The 21,042-nt window shown below is 34.1% G+C and overlaps 1 protein-coding gene across 1 annotated transcript in view; it reads left to right on the top strand.

The window, feature by feature from the left end:
• The window catches only part of LOC135798354 (orexin/Hypocretin receptor type 1-like), a 37,232-nt gene extending 17,541 nt beyond the window's left edge, over window positions 1–19,691 (top strand). Inside the window, exons 3-7 of the mRNA XM_065311183.1 lie at window positions 9,479–9,626; window positions 12,077–12,304; window positions 12,880–13,054; window positions 14,038–14,150; window positions 18,378–19,691. Of these exons, the coding sequence (XP_065167255.1) occupies window positions 9,479–9,626; window positions 12,077–12,304; window positions 12,880–13,054; window positions 14,038–14,150; window positions 18,378–18,625 (912 nt within the window). The 3' untranslated portion in view covers window positions 18,626–19,691. The remainder of the gene's footprint in view (window positions 1–9,478; window positions 9,627–12,076; window positions 12,305–12,879; window positions 13,055–14,037; window positions 14,151–18,377) is intronic.
• Window positions 19,692–21,042: the final 1,351 nt, after the last annotated feature.

The raw sequence follows: 21,042 nt of genomic DNA, 5'->3' as shown, positions 1-21,042 counted from the left end.
TCGACGATTTTCAAAAATTCATATCACTTAAACCAAAAGAGATAGCAACTAGCGGATTGCTGATTATGAAAGATTAGAAGATTCTCTATCAGATAAAAATATAAAACAATTATATTTCCAATAGTAAAAGGTCAAAAAACGCCACTAAAAGTACTAAAAAGTGACATTTTGTAATTTTTGGCCATTTTATTCAATCGCGAATATCTCGTAAACTAAAAGAGATAATTAAGATCCGATCGCAGCGTCTTAATCTACGGCCTTTTTTCTATAAGATAGGATAGTTAAAACGGAAATCTGAGAGATAAAATTTTAATTCTTAAGAAAAAAATTACCAAGGGGGGGTGCTTGATACTTTTTATCGACGATTTTCAAAAATTCATATCTCTTAAACTAAAAGAGATAGCTACCAACGAATTGTTGATTATGAAAGATTGGAAAATTCTCTATCAGATAAAAATATAAAATAATTATATTGCCTACAGTAAAAGGTCGAAAAACGCGACTAAAAGTGCTAAAAAGTGACATTTTTCAATTTTTGCCCATTTTATTCAATCGCGAATATCTCGTAAACTAAAAGAGATAATTAAGATCCGATCACAGCGTCTTAATCTACAGACTATTTTCTATAAGATAGGATAGTATAGATAGATCTGAGAGGTGCAATTTTAATTCTTAAGAAAAAATTGTCCATTTTTCAATTTTTGATGATTTATTTCAATTGCGATTATTTCGCAAACTAGAAGAGATAGAAAGAAACGGATTGAAAATTAATAATTTTCGGTAAATTCTCTATATTAATTAATCTAATCTACGAGTATCCAGGTATAGGATTTGGTTCTGCAGCTAATTAAATTATGTTATTGACCCAATACCACAACGAATCTATATTATCGTGGCACAACTATATAATCTCTAGTAACATATTTAGTAATTGCTTAAGTTATTATGTATAAAATAAATTCACAATTTCTGCAACAATAGAAGCACGTTCTTGGTTCAGCAAAACTTTTTGTTCTTGTGTTTTAGTATTACTTGGAAAACATTCTTAAATGTTTGAACATTTTCAGCTTCATAAACATCTTTACAACGAGACATAAACTGTCAAACTTTGATTGCAAAAACGTTACATGAGTACTTTACTCGCGTATTAACGGATATTCTTTGTCAATATTTCTTAATATACATACAAAATAAGTAAAATCCACTGCATTACAGCCACTTCCTATTTCTTACACTTATTTCTTATTTTGTTTGAATATTAAAATTAAAATAAGTAATTTATCAATGTAACTCAATATCCACTCGAAAGATATTAATTGTATCTACGAGTACATGTTTGAAGAAAAACAGAATGTGATTTATTTCTATATACCCTCAAGTTTTAATCATAACAAATGGTTCCAGCGACGGAATCTAAAAGCTGTAAATTACATTTTGCACCGGCACGCGGATAAAATAATAATTGAAAACCGCACGCATTTGAATGTCACGAACGGGGAAATACTCGTACATCCAGATCCACAGCAACCTGCAGGACCTGTTGTTTGCTTTTATTCCTGTTTCTCAATTATCATTCACTCTCGTATTCTATTATATCGCAGGTCTATTTTATTTGAATTTAATTATAAAATTTTATAAATCTTATCTCATCAGATAAATATAAAATACTAGCTGTTGCCCGCGACTTCGTTCCGGGTAGTGTTTAATAAAAATGTAATTCGTTTTACTCTCTGTTTCTAGACATACTCGTAGTAAGAGTCAATTCTATCAATAAGATTATCAATTTTAATTTAAAGAAATTATGCGTATAAAGTTTTGTCAATAATGCACTTCAGCGCGCCATCTCGAATTCAACTATTTAACTATAACTATGATTGAATCTCAATGTCAAATTTTATTCTATAGAAAAGAGCTGTTTTGTGGATTTTCTCGGCAATTATTCGAATTTTTCTCACCTTTTAAACCTTCCCTAGACCTCCACGAATAATTCAAGACCAAGATAAGATAAATCCGTTCAGCCGTTCTCGAGTTTTAGCGAGACTAACGAACAGCAATTCGTTTTATATATATAGATAGATAAAATAAGAAAATATTGACAAACTCTCCAAAACCCAAAATTTATGTATTTCCAGTTTCTTGACGCAATAACACTACGCAATAACGTGATAAAAATGCACTGTAGTTTAATTTGTACCCACAAATTGAAAACATAATAGATTCATGTTATATTCATGCTGCATTTTAAAATGTATCAAAAGCGGCGCCTCCACCATCGCCGAATGTTGCACGTCACTCCGCACCGGAGCAAGCGTCGAATAATCAAAGTAAGTCGACGAGCATAAGTTATACAAGACATCTGACAACCTGACAACATCGTCGCTGCGAAATTCTATAAAATCCCCGCAACTCGAAACTCGCAGTTGTCGAATGAAATACCCACAGCTTAGAGTGAAATTTTATATTAATGCGAATATCAAACTTTCCAAATGTAGTTTGATATGCAAAAAAATATCAAGTTTACAACTTATTTTCGTGTGGTTTACGAGTGGAATAAATTCTGATTTCATATCAACATCATTTTATAGTGAATTTTATGCGGAAATATTTTTAGAAATGAAATAGTTAAGAAGTAGAAGTTGCGGAGTATTGACGAAGATAAATTTTATTGTCCACTTTTGATATTTTAGTACTAAAAGTCATATCTTATGAGAGGACATAAAAATAGTTCCGTTTTGAGGTTATATTACACGTATTTATCACAACTAACCTAAAATGATGTTTTGCACCAGTTTTTTGTTGTTAGTGGTCGGTTTTGGTACACATTGCGGCCGACACACATTGTTTTCCGTACACAAAACAAAATGATTTTCTGCTGTTTCATTATGTCGCAATGTCGCCGCAAACGCTCGCGATTTATCATCGCCATCGTGAGCTCCGACAACTCGCACGTTTTTATCTACACTCAAAATACAAACACGCAAACCGAAAAAAAACAACAACGAAAAATAACGACGCTCAGAAACATCTCGACGGTAATATTTCATTGACACATTACGCGAGGAAAAAATGCCGGGTAAAAGATGGCGCATACGCATTGTTATTTTGTTGTTGGGTTTGGGTAAAGTTGTGTAAGAATATAATTTCTATGATGAACATCATTAAAAGTTGGTGGTGACAAGTGGAGCGCTACGGTCACGTGCGTCTGCAAGATGCAAAACGCAGCGAAAAACCATCGGAAACATCATAAAGTTGAAGCGCTAAAGTTAATGTCAATGGAAAACGTGACTCGACAACAAAACTTTTACTGTGTGCAACCCAAATGGGCCACACATTTCCTGGACTAGTTTACTAGTACCACAACATGTTTGTGACATAAATGTTTAAAAGAAATTGCGTTTGGAAAAATGTGAAATGTACTTTGTTAAATTACAAAAGCAGATGTTGAGTGCAGAAGAACTTTGTCATCAGGAAATGTGAAGATAAATTAATTATAAAGTAAATTTAATTAAGTTTTGTAACTCAGATGTAAAGATTTGCTATTTATATACTGACTTTTTGCTTGAAAACAATGTTTCTATTAAAATAATCTTTGAAAACAATGAATTCATGTTTTTTCTTGTTAAAAAAGCATGCTGCAACACGCATTACATCAAGAAAACACCTAACCTTAGTAACACGCAGTATAACTGGTTGCCTACGTTAGTTGGAAAACAACAAAGCCGTGAAATTTACATTTTTTTTCTATTTTTTCTTGTTATTTTTCAATTTTCTATTAATTATTTTACGATTTAAGTTAAAATCAAACAAACTAAATTTAAAAAACTGAAAAATTGGCCCAAATCACCACAAAAATTTAAAAAAAAGCAAAAACTTTTGTAAGATATAGGCAACTTGTTATACACATTAATTCTTTGGTGTAACATTCTCATTATGCGTATATTATGAGCGCAAATTTCTCCTGGGATAGCCAAAAATTAAAACGTTACGTCCTGAATATAAATTTTAATCTGATACCTGAACAAATTACCCCAACTGACACTCGGGTGACCTCTGGCGTTGGTGTTGAGTCAACCTCCGTTTTTGTATTACATTTCCGTCGCTAAGGGCGAAAGCCACACTCGAAAAGTTAATAAAAATGATTTTTCTGCTTTCCTAGCTTCCTTTTTTCGCGTGCGACTCAAGTATCAAAAGAATTTTACATTTTGTTACCGCCACACGTCCATTGAGGCTCATAGTCATTCAAAATATATTCAGGACAAGACATCACGTGCGCATCGTCATATAAATCCACTTCAAAAATAAAAATAAAAATAAAAGAGTTTTAAAATAAATTTTATATTTTTTATATTTTATTGGTCAATAATCAGCTTATAAAGCGCTTTCGGTACCCGTCATAACCTATAAACAGTTTCGGAAAGGTATTAGAGGGCTTTTCCTGCCAGCGTCCGGAAATAAACCGCGCATCCGGCATTATACATTCATGACCGGCCGGTCGCAAGACGCACGCACCGCATGTCCTCTTGCCTACGCGAGGAGAAACTTTAAATTGGCCCTTAACTCTTCATTTCTACGTGTGGGCAATTTCCAGCGATCGCATAATCTAAATTTAACCTCAAAAGTACACAGGAAAAATCCTTCACATAGACATTGACATAGACGTCAAGTGAGGTTATGTGTGATTCCGACGAAAAGTCGTAAAGTAGAAAAGCTTGTATGAACGTGCAAGGGGGAAAGTTTTGCGCTGCTGTTTTAATTGAACATTCTCTGCGCATTCAATTATCGTGCGCGTCAATCTTTCGCTTTGATGTGCACGCATCGCGCAAATAATAGGCCGTATGAAATATGAGCTCGTTTTCGCAAAGACACCAAGATTAATTATCATCGCGCTGGCTTTCCATCTTCGCACTTAACTTTCATCCATTTCCACACATATCAAAATATTCACGTTAGGCAACCAAACTTACAAATAAAACTTACATAGTTTTACATCTGTTGCATGACATATACGTAGGAGGAAACCTTGTATAGTTATAATAGCTTGCGGTTGAGGTTAGGCGGTTATTAACAAAGTTTTGATGTATATGATTCAATCCGGTGCGACCAGTGCATATCGCCCCCGCTGATAGCGTGCCGGTGACACTCGCAAATTGTTAATGAGAAGATAAACAAACTTGCGAAGCAATTACGAACTTGATTTAACATAAACAAAAATGTTGCAATAAAACACTCATTTTAATTGCCATTTGATACCAGCAGTAAAACTCTTCCAGGTTTTTTAGGTTATGTTTAGCGTTGCTAATTACTCGACAAACGAAGAGAAATGACAAGAACAGCGTTTGTAGGTACTAAAAAAAAGCGTCTTGAAACGTGAGTTGCATCGAAATCCAGCGAAAAGAAAATGCGGAGTGAGAAAAAGCATTTTCATTAATTAGATTTTTCTCGGCGTGTTTTCTGGCTTCGTAATTTTCTAATTGCTGTGGCTCGGCCAGATCATGAACAGCTTCATTATCTCTGCTTGAAGTTAATTAAAAACACTTAATCATTGATTTGTGTAATTTATCATTCGCGTGACTATAGGCAACCAAATACACAAAAACAACATAAAATATGAATGGATCGTAGGCGTAAAATTGTTTAACTTTGTTCCAAAGTGTTTAGAAGAGATTAATCTGTTTGCAACTGATGATTAACTAAATTAACTCCAGGGAGTCAGAATTTACGATGTTGGAACACACTTTGCTTGTGCAAATTATACGCGTACGTGTGTGCAGTGACAATTATCCTCAGATCCTAAACTCTGAGTCGCAGGAGATGCTATGGTAAACAACACAAACTTTTGTCTAAACTACACCCCTACACGATGAAGATTATTATAAAGGAGAAAATAAATCTTTTCGTGAATTATTTTAAACTTTATTTAAATAGTTTATGATTAATGACGAAAAATGTAATTAAGTCAGCTTACAACTACTATAAACTCATTTATTAAGGCGTGGAGTTTGTGCGCTTAAGAAAACCATCAACGGTTTTAAGAAAATTCATTTAGGTTTTAATGCGCGAGATAAAGTATAAAACGCTTTAGGACATAATGCGCAGCCGGAAGTAAACAAGTTGTAATAAATCTCGTGTTGTTTCAGAGGAGAATTAAGTAGAATTATATTACTATTTAAGTTGTAAAGTAAAGTTGTATTTTACAGCTTGCTGAGCTGTTATTGTGTTTTTCATTTACATAACATTGACTTTTACTATAGGCAACCCATTATGCAATATACGTGTATCGCGTGAAGTATTTTGCTTAGTTATATTTTTACACGTGTATTTTACTAAACTAAAAAGCTTTTTACACTTTACACAAAATAAAACTAAAAAATAAAAAACTCTAGTGATACACATCGGAGTAATAGGTACGAGGAATGGAAGCGACGTTGAGTGACGCGTTGAGTGCACCGTGCAAAAATACAAACACAACCGGAATTGCATCTGTATCCGCGTATTACTACACGAAAACATATATAATAAGTATAATACACATAATAAACATAATAAGCATAAGACCTGCTTGTATTTTTACATTTCCGTGTTTCTGTTGTATGTTGGGTTGCCTGAATGACGCAAAACCGGAAAAGCGTATCGAAATGCTTCGATAAACCGTGTTCAAGTGTTCCCGGATCGTGTTCCAAACAGTCTCTCAATCAGAAAATAGAAACACAATTTTATTTTTCGAAAAAAGGCAGCGGAAAATATGTAAATCAAATAAATATGAAAATAATACGATTTTGATACTCAATCTTTCCAAGCGCATCGAAACGGAAACAAAAATAAATAAAAATAGAAGAATACAAGACACAAAAAAATTACCTACTTTATGATTCCATCGATTCGCGGAGAAATGAAGATTATGCTCTATCAATGTCAATCGCAATCGCCTAAATAAATATCTACGAATAAATCTTGCTTCGGTTGTTTCCAGCAATTCAGTCGTACTTGCATAACCTTATCGTGTAGTCCTAGATAAATATTGACTCGGATTGAAATTGCCCTTCATTAATTTACTCGAGAACTAGTGGTACGCGTACTTAGTTGGTGAAGTTGCGCGGAATGCAAATGTTTTTTGAGATTATTTTGGTTGCGATCGGGGCGTTATTGCTTTACTTAAATTTGTTGCTTTTCTGCACCAGAGAGAGGAATTTGAGAAAAGCTTGTGTAGCGTTGCGCTGCTGGAGCTTTAATTACATTCTGTGTTTACACGTGTGTCATTGAGAGGAATGTCAATATCTGTATTGGTTGATTATGTCAAGCAAAAGTTGGTAACATTTTCATGCTGGATTAATTTTTCATCATTTTGCAACAAATTGGCATAATTTATGTAAATTTGTTTTAATTTAAATTTATATAAAGGTAATACAAAGAAAAGGGTTGTGTTATTTTGTGAAAATTAATTTTTAATGAGATTTTAAGAAAAAAAATTTTTTTTTTTTAAATTTTGCAAAAAAATTGGAAATTTTGTATAAAAAAATTGAAAAACGACTAAAAGAACACAAAACAACAATTTTCCTTCTTTTACTTTGAGTAACTGCAATATAAATGTCACTTTTTCCTTCTGGAATAATTTTTTTTACAAATTTTCGGAATTTTTTCAAAAAAATTGTAAAATTCCTAATTGTTTTCCACGAACTGTTTTCCCTGTTTTAATTTCAGTAATTCGAATAAAAATGTTACTTGTCGATGCTTGATTGCATTTTAATCCACTATATTCGGACTTTTTCCGGGAAACTCCTAATTCCTCTTCGATTTTATTGAATCTTTACGCTTGATATTCATGAGTTTTACCGTGTTTGCGAAATTCAAACACACAATCGCTGGCAATTTGATTGCGAAGAGTCTCGACAAACGCGGAAACACACGTTTGGGCGATTACTGCTTATACCGGACGGCGGCGATACACGCGGACATTCAGAACCGCCGTTCGCTTGGAAAACCGAGCGGATATCGGCGGAAAATTGAAACCCGAGTTTGCTACGGCTCATATTGCAGATAATTGGAAGGAATTTCATCCTTGGGTGCCTTACTGTTTCTCGATTTCTCATCAAACCAAATTACATACAGGGTGTTTCCAAAAATATTCAAATTTCCACAAAAAACGTATAAAAATATACAAAATATATTTTTAAATATAAATTTAATTTTAATTAAGAAAATATTTAATATTTTTTACGTTTTCAAAGTAAATTTTTAATTTTAGAAAAAATAGTTTATTATTGTGTCACTCGTGTTTATTCCCGGATTAGTTTCCTCGAGTTTCGGCGCTAATGAGCGCGACGTGATGTTTTCATTATCGGCAACCAACCCCAAACACTGTTTATATATAAATATACAAAGTGTTTACCTTAAACAATAAAAATCTAGCAAATTTGTAGAAATTAATCATTTTTACGCGTTTCTAAGTGATGTTAATAAATATCTCTTGCCACTTCGTTTTTCTTGTATTTTATTTAATTTTTTGCGCTCGGATAGGATTCCCGTGCAGCCCTCGGAGATAAATTAACCGAAATAAAAACGACGGGCGTAAAAAGGCCGCCGGGCTTAATCAACCGCTTCCGTATGGCTTAGACTTATAACATCTGCCAAGATTCACAGCATGCAGCAAAAAACCTCAACAAAACTTAATAAGTATATGCAATATTTAATAGCCCTGCGCCTAAATATAGCCAACTTGTTATTTGAGTTGCCTATATGTATGCTTAGAGTAATTTATATGTAAATTATTATTGATTGATTTTTCGGGGATTGGAGGAGGAGGAGAAATTTAAGGACAAAATCTCTAGAATATTTCAACGTAAATATTTACATGTTAACCCATTTTGCGCCACTCGTAAAAAAAACTTCAGGAATTTGCATGAAAACCCGATTAAAAAGCGCTGTGATAAAAATGTATTGTGTCCCCAAAAATGAATGCGCGTTTTTGCGTGCTTCTATCGACAATTTCCGGAAAGCGTTTTTGTAACACAAAAAAAGAGAATATCAAGGCTGACAGTTTTGCGAAATTATTAGCGTCGCGCAGGGTGGGAAAAAGAACAGAAGCAAAAACAATAATTCACATTCGAGGATAAATGTTTTATGTTGCACTAAAAGTCACCAGCTAACTGGAAAATCAATAGAATGAAAGAAAAATAAAAAAAGAGCTTTTAAAAGTCTTTTAATTTTAACTACGCGAAGCTATGCGAATTGACTACGTGAAGTTTTTTTATTTGTTGTCGTATAAATTATACGGCCCGGATTAATAAATCAAACAGTAAAGAAATAGAAACACTAAGGAGTGCCACGGTAATAAAATAAAAATACAAAAGAAATAAAGTAAGATAAATGATGTTAAGTGTAAAGTTAAACAAAACTACGTAAAAGTAAAAATATGCAAAAAAAGAAAACTTTTGTAAAGTTAGTAATTTTGATTGAATTTTAATATTTGTGTGTTTTTCAGACGGTGTCGGTGACAGTCTCGGTCCTGACGCTGACTTTTATCTCTGTTGATCGATGGTACGCCATCTGTTTCCCGCTCAAGTTCAAGTCGACGACGGGCCGAGCGAAAACGGCCATCGGCATTATCTGGATGATCGCGTTGACATTCGGTAAGTTATGCTTTCGGCGAACAAAACCAAACAATCCTAATCCCAAATCCCAAATGAGTTTACCTACAAGCGCATTTATCTTCGGGCGTTTTGTGAACTTCCTGTCAAACGTAGGCAACCCAAACTTCATTTACATTTTAATAATGTTCCGGGCTGCCTACGTGAAACACTCATCAATATATAATGATTAATAATATCGGATTTCTAATAAAAGATTTTCTTTCAATTATTTTTCGGAGGCAAGTTTTGAAGATGTAACCAAGAGACTATTAATAGAACGATGATGACGTCGAGGAAATGTGTGCGTGGAAGTTGAAAGGGAAAAGTTTCACTTTGGTTGATCAGTGAACGAAGGCGAACGCGCAGCGAAAGAATCGCGAACATCCAAAGTTAAATTAAAATCCGTCTTTCATTAATTGCTCGCTGGGCTTAGCGAGGGATTTCGAGTCGAGCTTACCTGAATGTAAATTGAGCTAAGAATCGAATAAAGCCGACAAATTTATATCAATATTACCAATTTTCTTCGCTGCTTTCTTTGAAGCACACAAAGAATAAATTTCTTTAGTTTTTGTTGTGGCTTTTATGTTGTTTTCGGTTCTGGCTTGATGTTAATGCGTCTCGAAGTTGCGAAACGTGCGCACCCAGAAACCAAATGAGATTTACACGATTTTTTCTCGCTATTGGCATTCAGGTGCCCCGACGTTGTGGCCGCACCACGTATTATTCACATTCCAGTCGGTGGAGAAGAGAAAAAAACGCCGCCCGCACTTTTTGAGTGCGTTCGCACAAACAGGAAAAACATAGAGTTGGGCGAGTTGGGAGGGCTAAAAGCCGACTCGTTGGATTACAGTCAGCATCCGAGAGGATTTCACGCCCGCCGAATGGCGTTCGGACGTCGGCTGCGATTTTAACATCTTCGATGTGTCCGAAACTCGAATGGTTTGGACTTTTGCGATTTGGAGAAATTTTTATACAGAGAATCGAAATTTATTTCAATAAAACACAAGTTTTGTTGTAAAATTTGATATTTTTGCAAAAATATTTGGTTTAATTGGAATAATTGTATATTAAGTATCAAGTGCGCTAAGTGGCACTTTAACCACGTTTTGCAATTTGTGATTTTACGTTATTTTTCAACATTCTCAACTGACAAATATGGTTTTGTAGTGCAGCGTTGACAAATGCGCAGGCCCAAGCTGTAACCCGTGACTAAAGTACTTTATTCACGTTTTTGACCGTGCGTGATTAAATTACCACTTTTCGTGTCTCAAAATTGTAAAAAAGTGAAAAATGTTTTTGTCATTTTCTGACTTCCCGTTTATACAATTTTAGTAATTTTAAGTTAAGTCATTATAGATTTGTATTAAATCAGAATTTATACACAATAATCCTAAATCCACATCCTAAATTCAAATTCAAATACAAAATGATTCGATTGTATTGGATTTGAATAGACCACAAATAAATTGGGATTAGCATACAGCTAAACATGTCAATTGTTATTGACTGATATTATCAACTTGAATTTGAATTAATTTTAATCCCAAATGACTTACATCAATATGAAAAATGCATTTTATTGTAATATTAATATCTACACATCCACTGAAACTGAAGTTTCATAATTAAGTTTTCAATCAACTTTCACAATCGTATCGATCGCTAATTATGTTTTTTAATTAAGTCTCCCCGATACTTTCAGTTCCGTACGCTCTCCTTTGTCGCCTGTCAACCCCTAACAAACCGCAAGCGACGCGCTAATTAAAAATAGTCCATATTGCGGGTGTTAATTACAAATTACAAGAAATCGTTTCACAGCGACGGCGTCAGTGTCAACATCAACACCTTCTGTTGACACACCATCCGAAATTCCACCATAATAATTCAAATTATTCAAATTCCAAGCATTTCGGCTAGAAATCTCCGAAATTAATCAAAAATTAACAAAAGAAAATTTTTAATTAAATTAAACTCCAACTTGTTGAAGCATAAAAAACGCTATGCGTTTTATATTTCTCATTAGAACCGGGGCTAATTTAACGTCCGCTTGGCTTCTCACCCCTATCCATGATTAAGCACCCCGGGAAATTTGTCTGCACCTGCAGTGAAAATATAAAACTCCTGCTTGGAAAGTCGTAAAACATAGTCGTTAATTTGCGAACATTTTACGTGCATAAATAATCGGCTATTCCGACAAAAGGGTAGGCAACCCAAAACGCACGCACGCCGATAGTCGGCCACCCATTATACCTAATAAAAATATACGACTTCACCACACCCGCAGAGGAAAAAAGCACTCTCTTAGGAAAAGAGGCGTGAAACTTTTCATGAGCGTCTTTCGAGAAAAAGAAATCGTTTTACGATCGACTTCGACTTCGTTTTATATCTAACGAATATTTATTTTATTACCACTGCGTAATTTTTATATTTTCTTTATTCTTTGATTACAGATATTCCTGAACTGTTGGTCTACACAACAATGTCGCATGATCACGGCGTGAAAATCGACACGATTTATCTAACGCAATGCGGGCCGACTTGGTCGCTGGACACGGATACGTTCTGGACGGTGCTGAAACTGTTCCTGCTCTACGTGGTGCCGCTGGCGTTCATGACCGTGACGTATTATCAGATAACGAAAGTGTTATGGAAGAGCGGAAATGTTAGTTATACGGCAGGTAAATTGAATCAGATTTTTAATCAGTTTATTTGTTGTGAAGCTGGTGAGGGAGCTACTAAACGCGCCCGAAGAGCGTGTGATAAGGGTCGGAGGGTCAGATCAGCGGGAATGAACGTCTCGACGGAAGATAAACATGATAGATAGGGGGACGTGTGAATGAAGCTGAGTTCAAGTTTGTAACTGAGGGTAGAGGGGCTTTAACTTGGCTTTTTGGGAAAGTTGAAACGGTTTTTATCATCAATCTTATCGTTTATGTTAAATTTTGAATTTTATATAAAAAATTCTTGCTTTTAAATGATTTTTAACTAAATATTTGAGATTTTACGTGAATTGTCATCTGTATATATATCGGTAAATATTTCCTGAAGTCTAAATATGAATGATTGAGTGATTTTCATATTTCTAACCTAAAAATTCTATTTTTCATTATTTTTCTCATTTTTTGTTTGTAAAATTTTATTCCTGAGTTTATATTGTGCACTCATGCATTGTGCATTTTCCGCCCTGCCTTTATCCAATATTGTATTACGCATCACGCATCCGCCGTAGTGAATTTTAATGTTTTCGTTGCAGGCGACGGCGGTGGCGGAGGCGCGAGCGGCGGCAGCGGCCGCCCCAGCCAGTTCTCCATGAACACCAACATCGAGATCCAGCTGCGGTCGCGCATCAAGGCGGCAAAAATGCTCGTCGCCGTCGTGCTTATGTTCGCATTCTGCTATTTTCCGGTTCATCTCTTGTCTGTGCTCAGGTGGGTGGAACAGCGGAAGCGAGTTTTATCTAACATTATTTGAATTAGAAATTTTGCATTTCTAACTCATTTCCAATATGACCAGAAATTTATTTATAGAATAATGTTTAAGATTTTAATATTTTTGGTTAAAAAAAATTCAAAATTACAAAACTAACCTTAAAAAGTCACAAAAACCTAATATTTACATATGACAGTTGAGTAATTGAGGTTATGTTTCAATTCTACTCCGAATTTAAAAGATAAACAAGAAAATTAGATTTCCAGTCGACACAAGAGTCAGGAATATTTAAATTAAGTTGTTTCATGTGACATCATACATAAAAAGTTATTTAATTAGTACTCTAATCTAATTTTATCACTAAAAATATTAATTTTAAATTAAATGAACTATATTTATCTCTATACTACCTGTTGCCCGCGACTTCGCTCCGGCAGTGTTTAATAAAAATGTAATTCGTTTTTACTCTCTTGTTCTAGACATACTCGTAGTAAGAGTCAATTCTATCAATAAGATTAGCAATTTTAATTTAAAGAAATTATGCATATAAAGTTTTGTCAATAATGCACTTCAGCGCGCCATCTCGAATTCAACTATTTAACTATAACTATGATTGAATCTCAATGTCAAATTTTATTCTATAGAAAAGAGCTGTTTTGAGGATTTTCCCGGCAATTATTCGAATTTTTCTCACCTTTTAAACCTTCCCTAGACCTCCACGAATAATTCAAGACCAAGATATGATAAATCCGTTCAGCCGTTCTCGAGTTTTAGCGAGACTAACGAACAGCAATTCATTTATATATATATATAACATATATAGATTAATTAAAATAAATGTTTTAATATTTACTTTGGTTCATTAAATCATTCACAGTTTAATACTTCTGTAAACATTCACTACCTACTCATACCTACTGATTTAATTAATATTTATAAATATCTATTGCAACTTTAATATGAAATTTTATTTCGTTTGCAGATTGACAGTGGGTTTGAAAAACTCCGATTTCAACCGTGCGTTCGCGCTGATTTCCCATTGGCTGTGCTACGCAAACAGTGCGGTTAATCCAGTCATCTATAATTTCATGAGCGGTGAGTTTGTCCATTACCAGCACTATGTATTACCATAATGTCACTCAATTTCAATCGCTCAATATGTTGCGCTCATAACTTAATACCTACTTAGTTACGCTGTGAACGATGCGTTTACTTAGTCTATATGCTTAAAATATTTATAAGTTTGGAAAAAGTTGCAATTTTTCATATTTTTCATGCTTGCGCAACGTGAGGTTTGACATAAGAGAGAAAAACTTGTTTTTCGATCAAACTTTCAGGTTTCAGATCGGGTTACAAAGTTTGTTCGGTTGAGACACACTTACAGCCAGTGGCGTAGCATAAGGAAAAATAAGCGCTGCATTTTTCAACAGGAATTTTTAGTTGCGGGTATTTCGTAAACTAAATGGGAAAGAAAGGAACAGATTGCAGATTGCTGATTATGAAAGATTGGAAAATTGTCTATCAGATAAAAATATAAAATAATTATATTTCCAATAGTAAAAGGTCAAAAAACGCCACTTAAAGTACCAAAAAGTGACATTTTGAAATTTTTGGCCGTTTTATTCAATCTCGTAAACTAAAAGAGATAATTAAGATCCGATCGCAGCGTCTTAATCTACGGCCTTTTTTCTATAAGAGAGGATAGTTAAAACGGAAATCTGAGAGATAAAATTTTAATTCTTAAGAAAAAAATTACCAAGGGGGGGTGCTTGATACTTTTTATCGACGATTTTCAAAAATTCATATCACTTAAACCAAAAGAGATAGCAACTAGCGGATTGCTGATTATGAAATATTAGAAGATTCTCTATCAGATAAAAATATAAAACAATTATATTTCCAATAGTAAAAGGTCAAAAAATTCCACTAAAAGTACTAAAAAGTGACATTTTGTAATTTTTGGCCATTTTATTCAATCGCGAATATCTCGTAAACTAAAAGATATAGAAAAGAAAAGAGATGAAAGATTGGAAAATTCTCTATCAGATAAAAATATAAAATAATTAAATTTCCGGATGAAAAAGATCCAAAAACGCAACTAAATGTTTAATAGGTGTAAAAATTTGGACAAATTTGCATTTGTGTTAAGACAATGATACAAAAATACAGGTGCTTTGTCAGCGCGCTGATAATGAGAACAATTAAATAAAATATATGTTGAAGTGTTGATTGTGTTGTGAAGTGTGAATGAACATGCATACCACCCACAAGATATGTATGTAAAAGTAAAAAATAATTGCTTTACACCGCAGCATCATTAACAGGACGAGAATAATGCATTCCTTTGTTTCTGTTTTTTACTTTTAATGGAAGTACGTATTATACCATATATGCAAAGTATTATATATTACTACAATCACTACTAGTAACAAATAACAAGTACTCACGGTTAACACCTGGTGCAGCATGAAGTCCAATCCGAATTTGATTCAAATACGTGCATTGTTGTGACATCTAGGATCATCATAGAAAGTCTTATTTATCAGAGCTGCATACACAACTTTGGCTCACACGCGCACACGAACGCGAGAGTTGGTAGTGTTCACTTAAAATTCACGCACTGACACCAACGATGAGCGTAACGGTAGCTCACACCGACACGATTGCAAATCAGTTTATCTTCAAAAATCGCGTTATATAATATTATTTAATGTAATTAAATTCACTAAAATATTGTTTTTTTAGCCGCACAAATAAGTTTTATATAAATTTATAATAGTTTAATTAATTTGAGCAACCGGTATCGCCGTATTTTTATAAGAATAACACAGAAATAGTCAGAAGTGTAATGTTTTCACACAACGCGTGAACACGAACGAACCCGCAGGTAGACTGGTTTTATCAAAATAACAAACGAAATGCAGACACAATCTACACCGCGTAAACAACTATTTGATAAACAGTTCAAAACCATCCGAATTTAATGCAAATACGTGCAGCGAAGCAACATCGAGTCTCACATTTTATACCTGCTTGTAAAGGAGTGCAGGGAGAGCGTGATCTCACACAAACACTAACACCAACACGAATATTCTTGGTTCTATGCACTTGCTGCATACTCACTTATAAATACATAAAAAAACGTATCACAAACAGCGTTTTTCTTTATCCTTGCATCACGCTTGCAAATTTTACACTATTACTACTCATTTATTCACAAAAATGTATTTCAGGAGCAAGAATTAAGTTTTTCTTGAATTTTTCGGAGTTTTATACACTACACAATGTTATACCGACCGAAAATTGTGTAATTGTAATATTTTAATATTAATAAACTTCACAATCGTAGAATTGTTTCAATTTTTATAAGTATAACACAAAAATAGTTTGCATTGCAATATTTACTTTTAACACAACGTGTGAACTCGACCGAACTCGCAGGTAAACTGATTTCATCAAAACAACAATCGGAATGCGGCCACAATCTCTTCAACGCGTAAACAACTTGCTGATAAGCTCGAAACGCGCGAAACTATCGAAATGTAATGCAAATAAATGCACCTTAACGCCATCTCGACCCAAACTATGCAACTACATTTCTATTTCTTTATTACATTCAAATTTGAATTTAAATTATTATTTTTTATGTTTTATCGAATACTAAGTATATTTTTCTATATGAAAGGCTTGAAATTGATTATGCCTCTGCATCTCGTCGAGTATGTTATCCTGTTTCTGTCGTTTCTGTCGTATTTTTCTTCCTCACTGTGTATTTACCTCCCATGTTTGCGTTTATATTTTTTCCTGCTGTAATATATTGAAAGCTCTCAAGCTCTCGCGCCAAATGTTTCCTAAAAGATTACCAACTTTCGTTTTGCTCTCATATTGCCATCAATAAAAGAATAACGGACGTTTTCGATCTATTTTCGATAATACCACATCTTACTTAGGTATTTCTAATCGCAAAAAACAAAAATTATACAGAGAGTACCCCAAAACAAAATAAAAACAATATTCTTTGAATTCAAATTCAAATTCAACCAAGTTTGAGACGTAAACGTAACCAAATATAGTTTTATCGCAAGACTGGTTGCTTTGTGCGGACGAGGTTAAAGAGATTGGATTTGCAAGGACGATCCGGAGACGTTTGTCGCAAGTTGTGGCCGGTTTGAATGTCGACTGCGGTCTGGCGCACTCCTCGCCCTGGAGCTACTAAATATCACCCTCAGTAGCACGCATATATCACCCAGCGACATTTTGGGTTGCGTCCTGTGTGCTACTCTAACTTAGAGAATGTGTAACCAAGCTGGCAACCCAACTTACACTCGGTCCGATAATGCGGACGCTCAAAGTGCAAATTATGCATGCATCATGCATGAAAGTCAAACACACACTGATTTACTCGTATCGCTATCATCAAACGAAAGAATACATGGTGTATTAAATATTAACAAAAGAAAAGTAAATAAAATATTTATCACTGCTGTTATCGGTTGTAGTGATGTTGAGGGCTGCATTAGGCACAGCGCGTCTCGAAAATCTGTTTGCAGGAATACTCGGCGAACGGAAGGATGATGGAGCTGAAATGCTTTCAAGGCGTTTTGCGTCTAGTGATAAGAGCCGCGCCGGAAATGCGAACATCAAAGCGAAACGAAGCGAGCAGATGCGATGTCAATGCACAATGCATAATACGGGCGATAGTTGTTAAATTGGACGTGTAGGCAACCAAACGCGCATCTTTTATATCCTAGACAAAAAAAGAATTTTATCTACCTTCCCATTAAATCAAGCAGAGTGCGCTGCTGCTACAAAGCGTTTCAACGACTTGGTTATGAATTTTTCAATATAGGCAACTCAAATAACTGAAATTAATAATAAAACATCTATATATATATAAAAATGAATTGCTGTTCGTTAGTCTCGCTAAAACTCGAGAACGGCTGAACGAATTTATCTTATCTTGGTCTTGAATTATTCGTGGAGGTCTAGGGAAGGTATAAAAGGTGAGAAAAATTCGAATAATTGCCGGGAAAATCCTCAAAACAGCTCTTTTCTATAGAATAAAATTTGACATTGAGATTCAATCATAGTTATAGTTAAATAGTTGAATTCGAGATGGCGCGCTGAAGTGCATTATTGACAAAACTTTATATGCATAATTTCTTTAAATTAAAATTGCTAATCTTATTGATAGAATTGACTCTTACTACGAGTATGTCTAGAACAAGAGAGTAAAAACGAATTACACTTTTATTAAACACTGCCGGAACGAAATCGCGGGCAACAGCTAGTTTGTTATAAATAAAATATTTTTGTTTGCAGGTAAATTCCGTAAAGAATTCAAACGTGCAATCGACTGTTGCTCACAACCCTACCACCCTTCAGGCCGACACGAAATGACAAGCTTCTTCTACAAGAACACGCTGCGTGAAACGATGACGACGCCAACGGCGGGGGCGCGATCCACCCGTCGGATTGTCGACCGCCCCTCGACGAATAACATCGACACCACCGAGTTTAACGCCGCGCGGCGCGGCACCAGCACGACAGTGATCAAAATCGATGTATGATCCACGGCGGTTAAGCGCTACTGCCACGCTATGCTGGGGGATGAAAGAGACAACGTCGCTATCTCTGCAGTTCACGCTGAAGACATTGACAGCGCTTTGTTGGAGGTAGGAGAACAAGAATTAATCGAGAATCATTGCAATCGATATGACTAAATAGAAAACTTTTAAAACTACATTGTATATAAACATGGGAATATTTATATTTATATGTAGGCAACCCAAATAACATCGCTGTGACAGAATATGTCATGTAACACTAATGTCGTTATTGACACGCAGGAAATATGAACCCGCCATTAACATACTTCCGAAAATAGAATACCGAGCGCTAACATAATTTCACATCTATTTTCTTCCGGCTTTGTTTCGTGTTGCTCAGTGATTACCCGATAACATCAACAACAATTCCTTTACAACAGTATTCGCCGTATCACTTTTCGTGGTCGTTATCGTTAAGTGAATCTAACGTGATTGTTTATAATATTTATCAAACACACTCGGTGTTCTCGTATGCAGTATATAATTTAGGCAACCCAGCAATCCCGCAGCCATTAGTGACATTGGTCACATATGTGTAACTGTAAAGCTGTGCCAGAGGGCGTTAAATTTCTACATCGCATGCAATTTCAAGCGTTCTATCGTAATTGTCGCTTTTATATTTTAACTCGAGTGTATTGTTTCCCAGGACAATATTTCACGAATATTTCATTATATAGGCAACACAAATAACTGAAATTTAATAATCAAAGGTTTTTTGTAACAATTTGTATTTTCATTGTTTGCATTTTGTGCTGATATCCGACAATTAAAGATGCTGGCAATTCGGCGAGCGTGAAGTCGCTTTGTGCAAGCAATTAAATTCGACTAGGATTATGCGCGACCATGGGGCATAACCGTGCGATAAATAATAACGACTAATCCTCCGCACACGGATTTTATGACAGGCGTTCACTTTAATTCAAAGAGAATACGAAATTAATTAAAATTGCTGCGGATAATACTCTCACGAAACTTTCGGATATACACAGAGTTATGTAAGCTACAATATCACGATAAATACAAACAATTTGCATTGGGGAGTAATATTGGATGAAAATCTATTTATAGGTGATGAAAACACTGACAGTTACGTTAAAACTATAAAAAAGTTAATATTATTGCAGAAAATAACAACAAATGTTAATTAATTAAGTTTTTAATTGTTTTTCGCTTTTATTAATTGATTTTTTGAAGAAAAAGTAGTCTATGTTATTTTCTATCAACAAAACTGTCTCTATACCAAATTTTATTAAAATTGGTTTAATTGTTTATGCGTGAAAGCGAAACAAACACACTTAAAACTTCTATTTTTGTAATATTAGCAAAACTGTCAGTGTTTTCTTTCAAAAAACTTCACAGTATTCTCCTTTATAAATTTATAAACCTTTCTTATTCCTCCGTCTGCTTTTGGTAGGTACTTAACCTAGAAATAAATTTCACAACAAAAAGAAATAAACCTAGCAAACAGAACAACGGCAGTCGTGGTGAATGTTGTAAATGTTGTAAATTCAAAACAGAATTCATGTCTTTCGCGCGTGAGTACGTGAAAATATATGTGCATTTCAATCCCGGATTGCTCCCTGAAGATCCTCCCAGATCCCGAAGTCATCTTTGCTCCGCATAAAACCGAAAAGGTTTCTAAAAGAAGCTCGAACCTTTTGAATTAGTAAAAACGCGGTTTTTACGTTATGTCCCACAACAAAAACAATCAATTTTTAACACTTTATACCCAATTACGAGTAAATATAAACTTTATAAATGTTAAAATAATTACAAGAATGTTTAATGCATAGCGTAAGAAATGAAAAATTAATTCGAGTGGGATCAATATGCTTATTAGACACAAGTAATATTTAAACTGAAAAGCAAACTAAATGCTGCTCACTGTACATAAAAATAAAATTAATATATTATGTTATGTTTGTAAATATTAAATAAAATAAAATAAATTAATATTATTAATAATATTAATAATAGTCATATCGAATGAGTTTTGTTCAATTAAATTAGGAATAAATGTGAAAATCAGATTATTTTTGTATTTAAAAGCGATTTTTAAAGGAAAAAATGCAATTTTTGGAAAAATTAAAGAAAAATAATTAATTTTCAAGAATTGCTAGTTTTCTTATCGAAACGCGCTTTTAAATATAAAATAAAATCTAAAAAATTATAAAGAAATTAATCGTACAACAGGGTACATAAGACACATGGAATAGAATAATCAGAAATTGATTGAAGATAATATTAGAAATAAGTGTTAGTTTTAAAAGCTTTAAACAATTATAAATTACCATAAATTAAACACTTAAGTAAATTACCTATTTTTGTTAAAAAAATCAGCAATTATATTATATATTCTATGAAATGTTAATTATAAT

This window comes from Atheta coriaria, unplaced genomic scaffold, assembly GCF_025399875.1.
Source record: "Atheta coriaria isolate IRGN ID8LTWV9N9 unplaced genomic scaffold, Caltech_Dcor_3.1 hic_scaffold_9_pilon, whole genome shotgun sequence".
NCBI lineage: Eukaryota > Metazoa > Arthropoda > Insecta > Coleoptera > Staphylinidae > Dalotia > Dalotia coriaria.
This window is presented reverse-complemented; position numbering and strand designations above follow the sequence as displayed.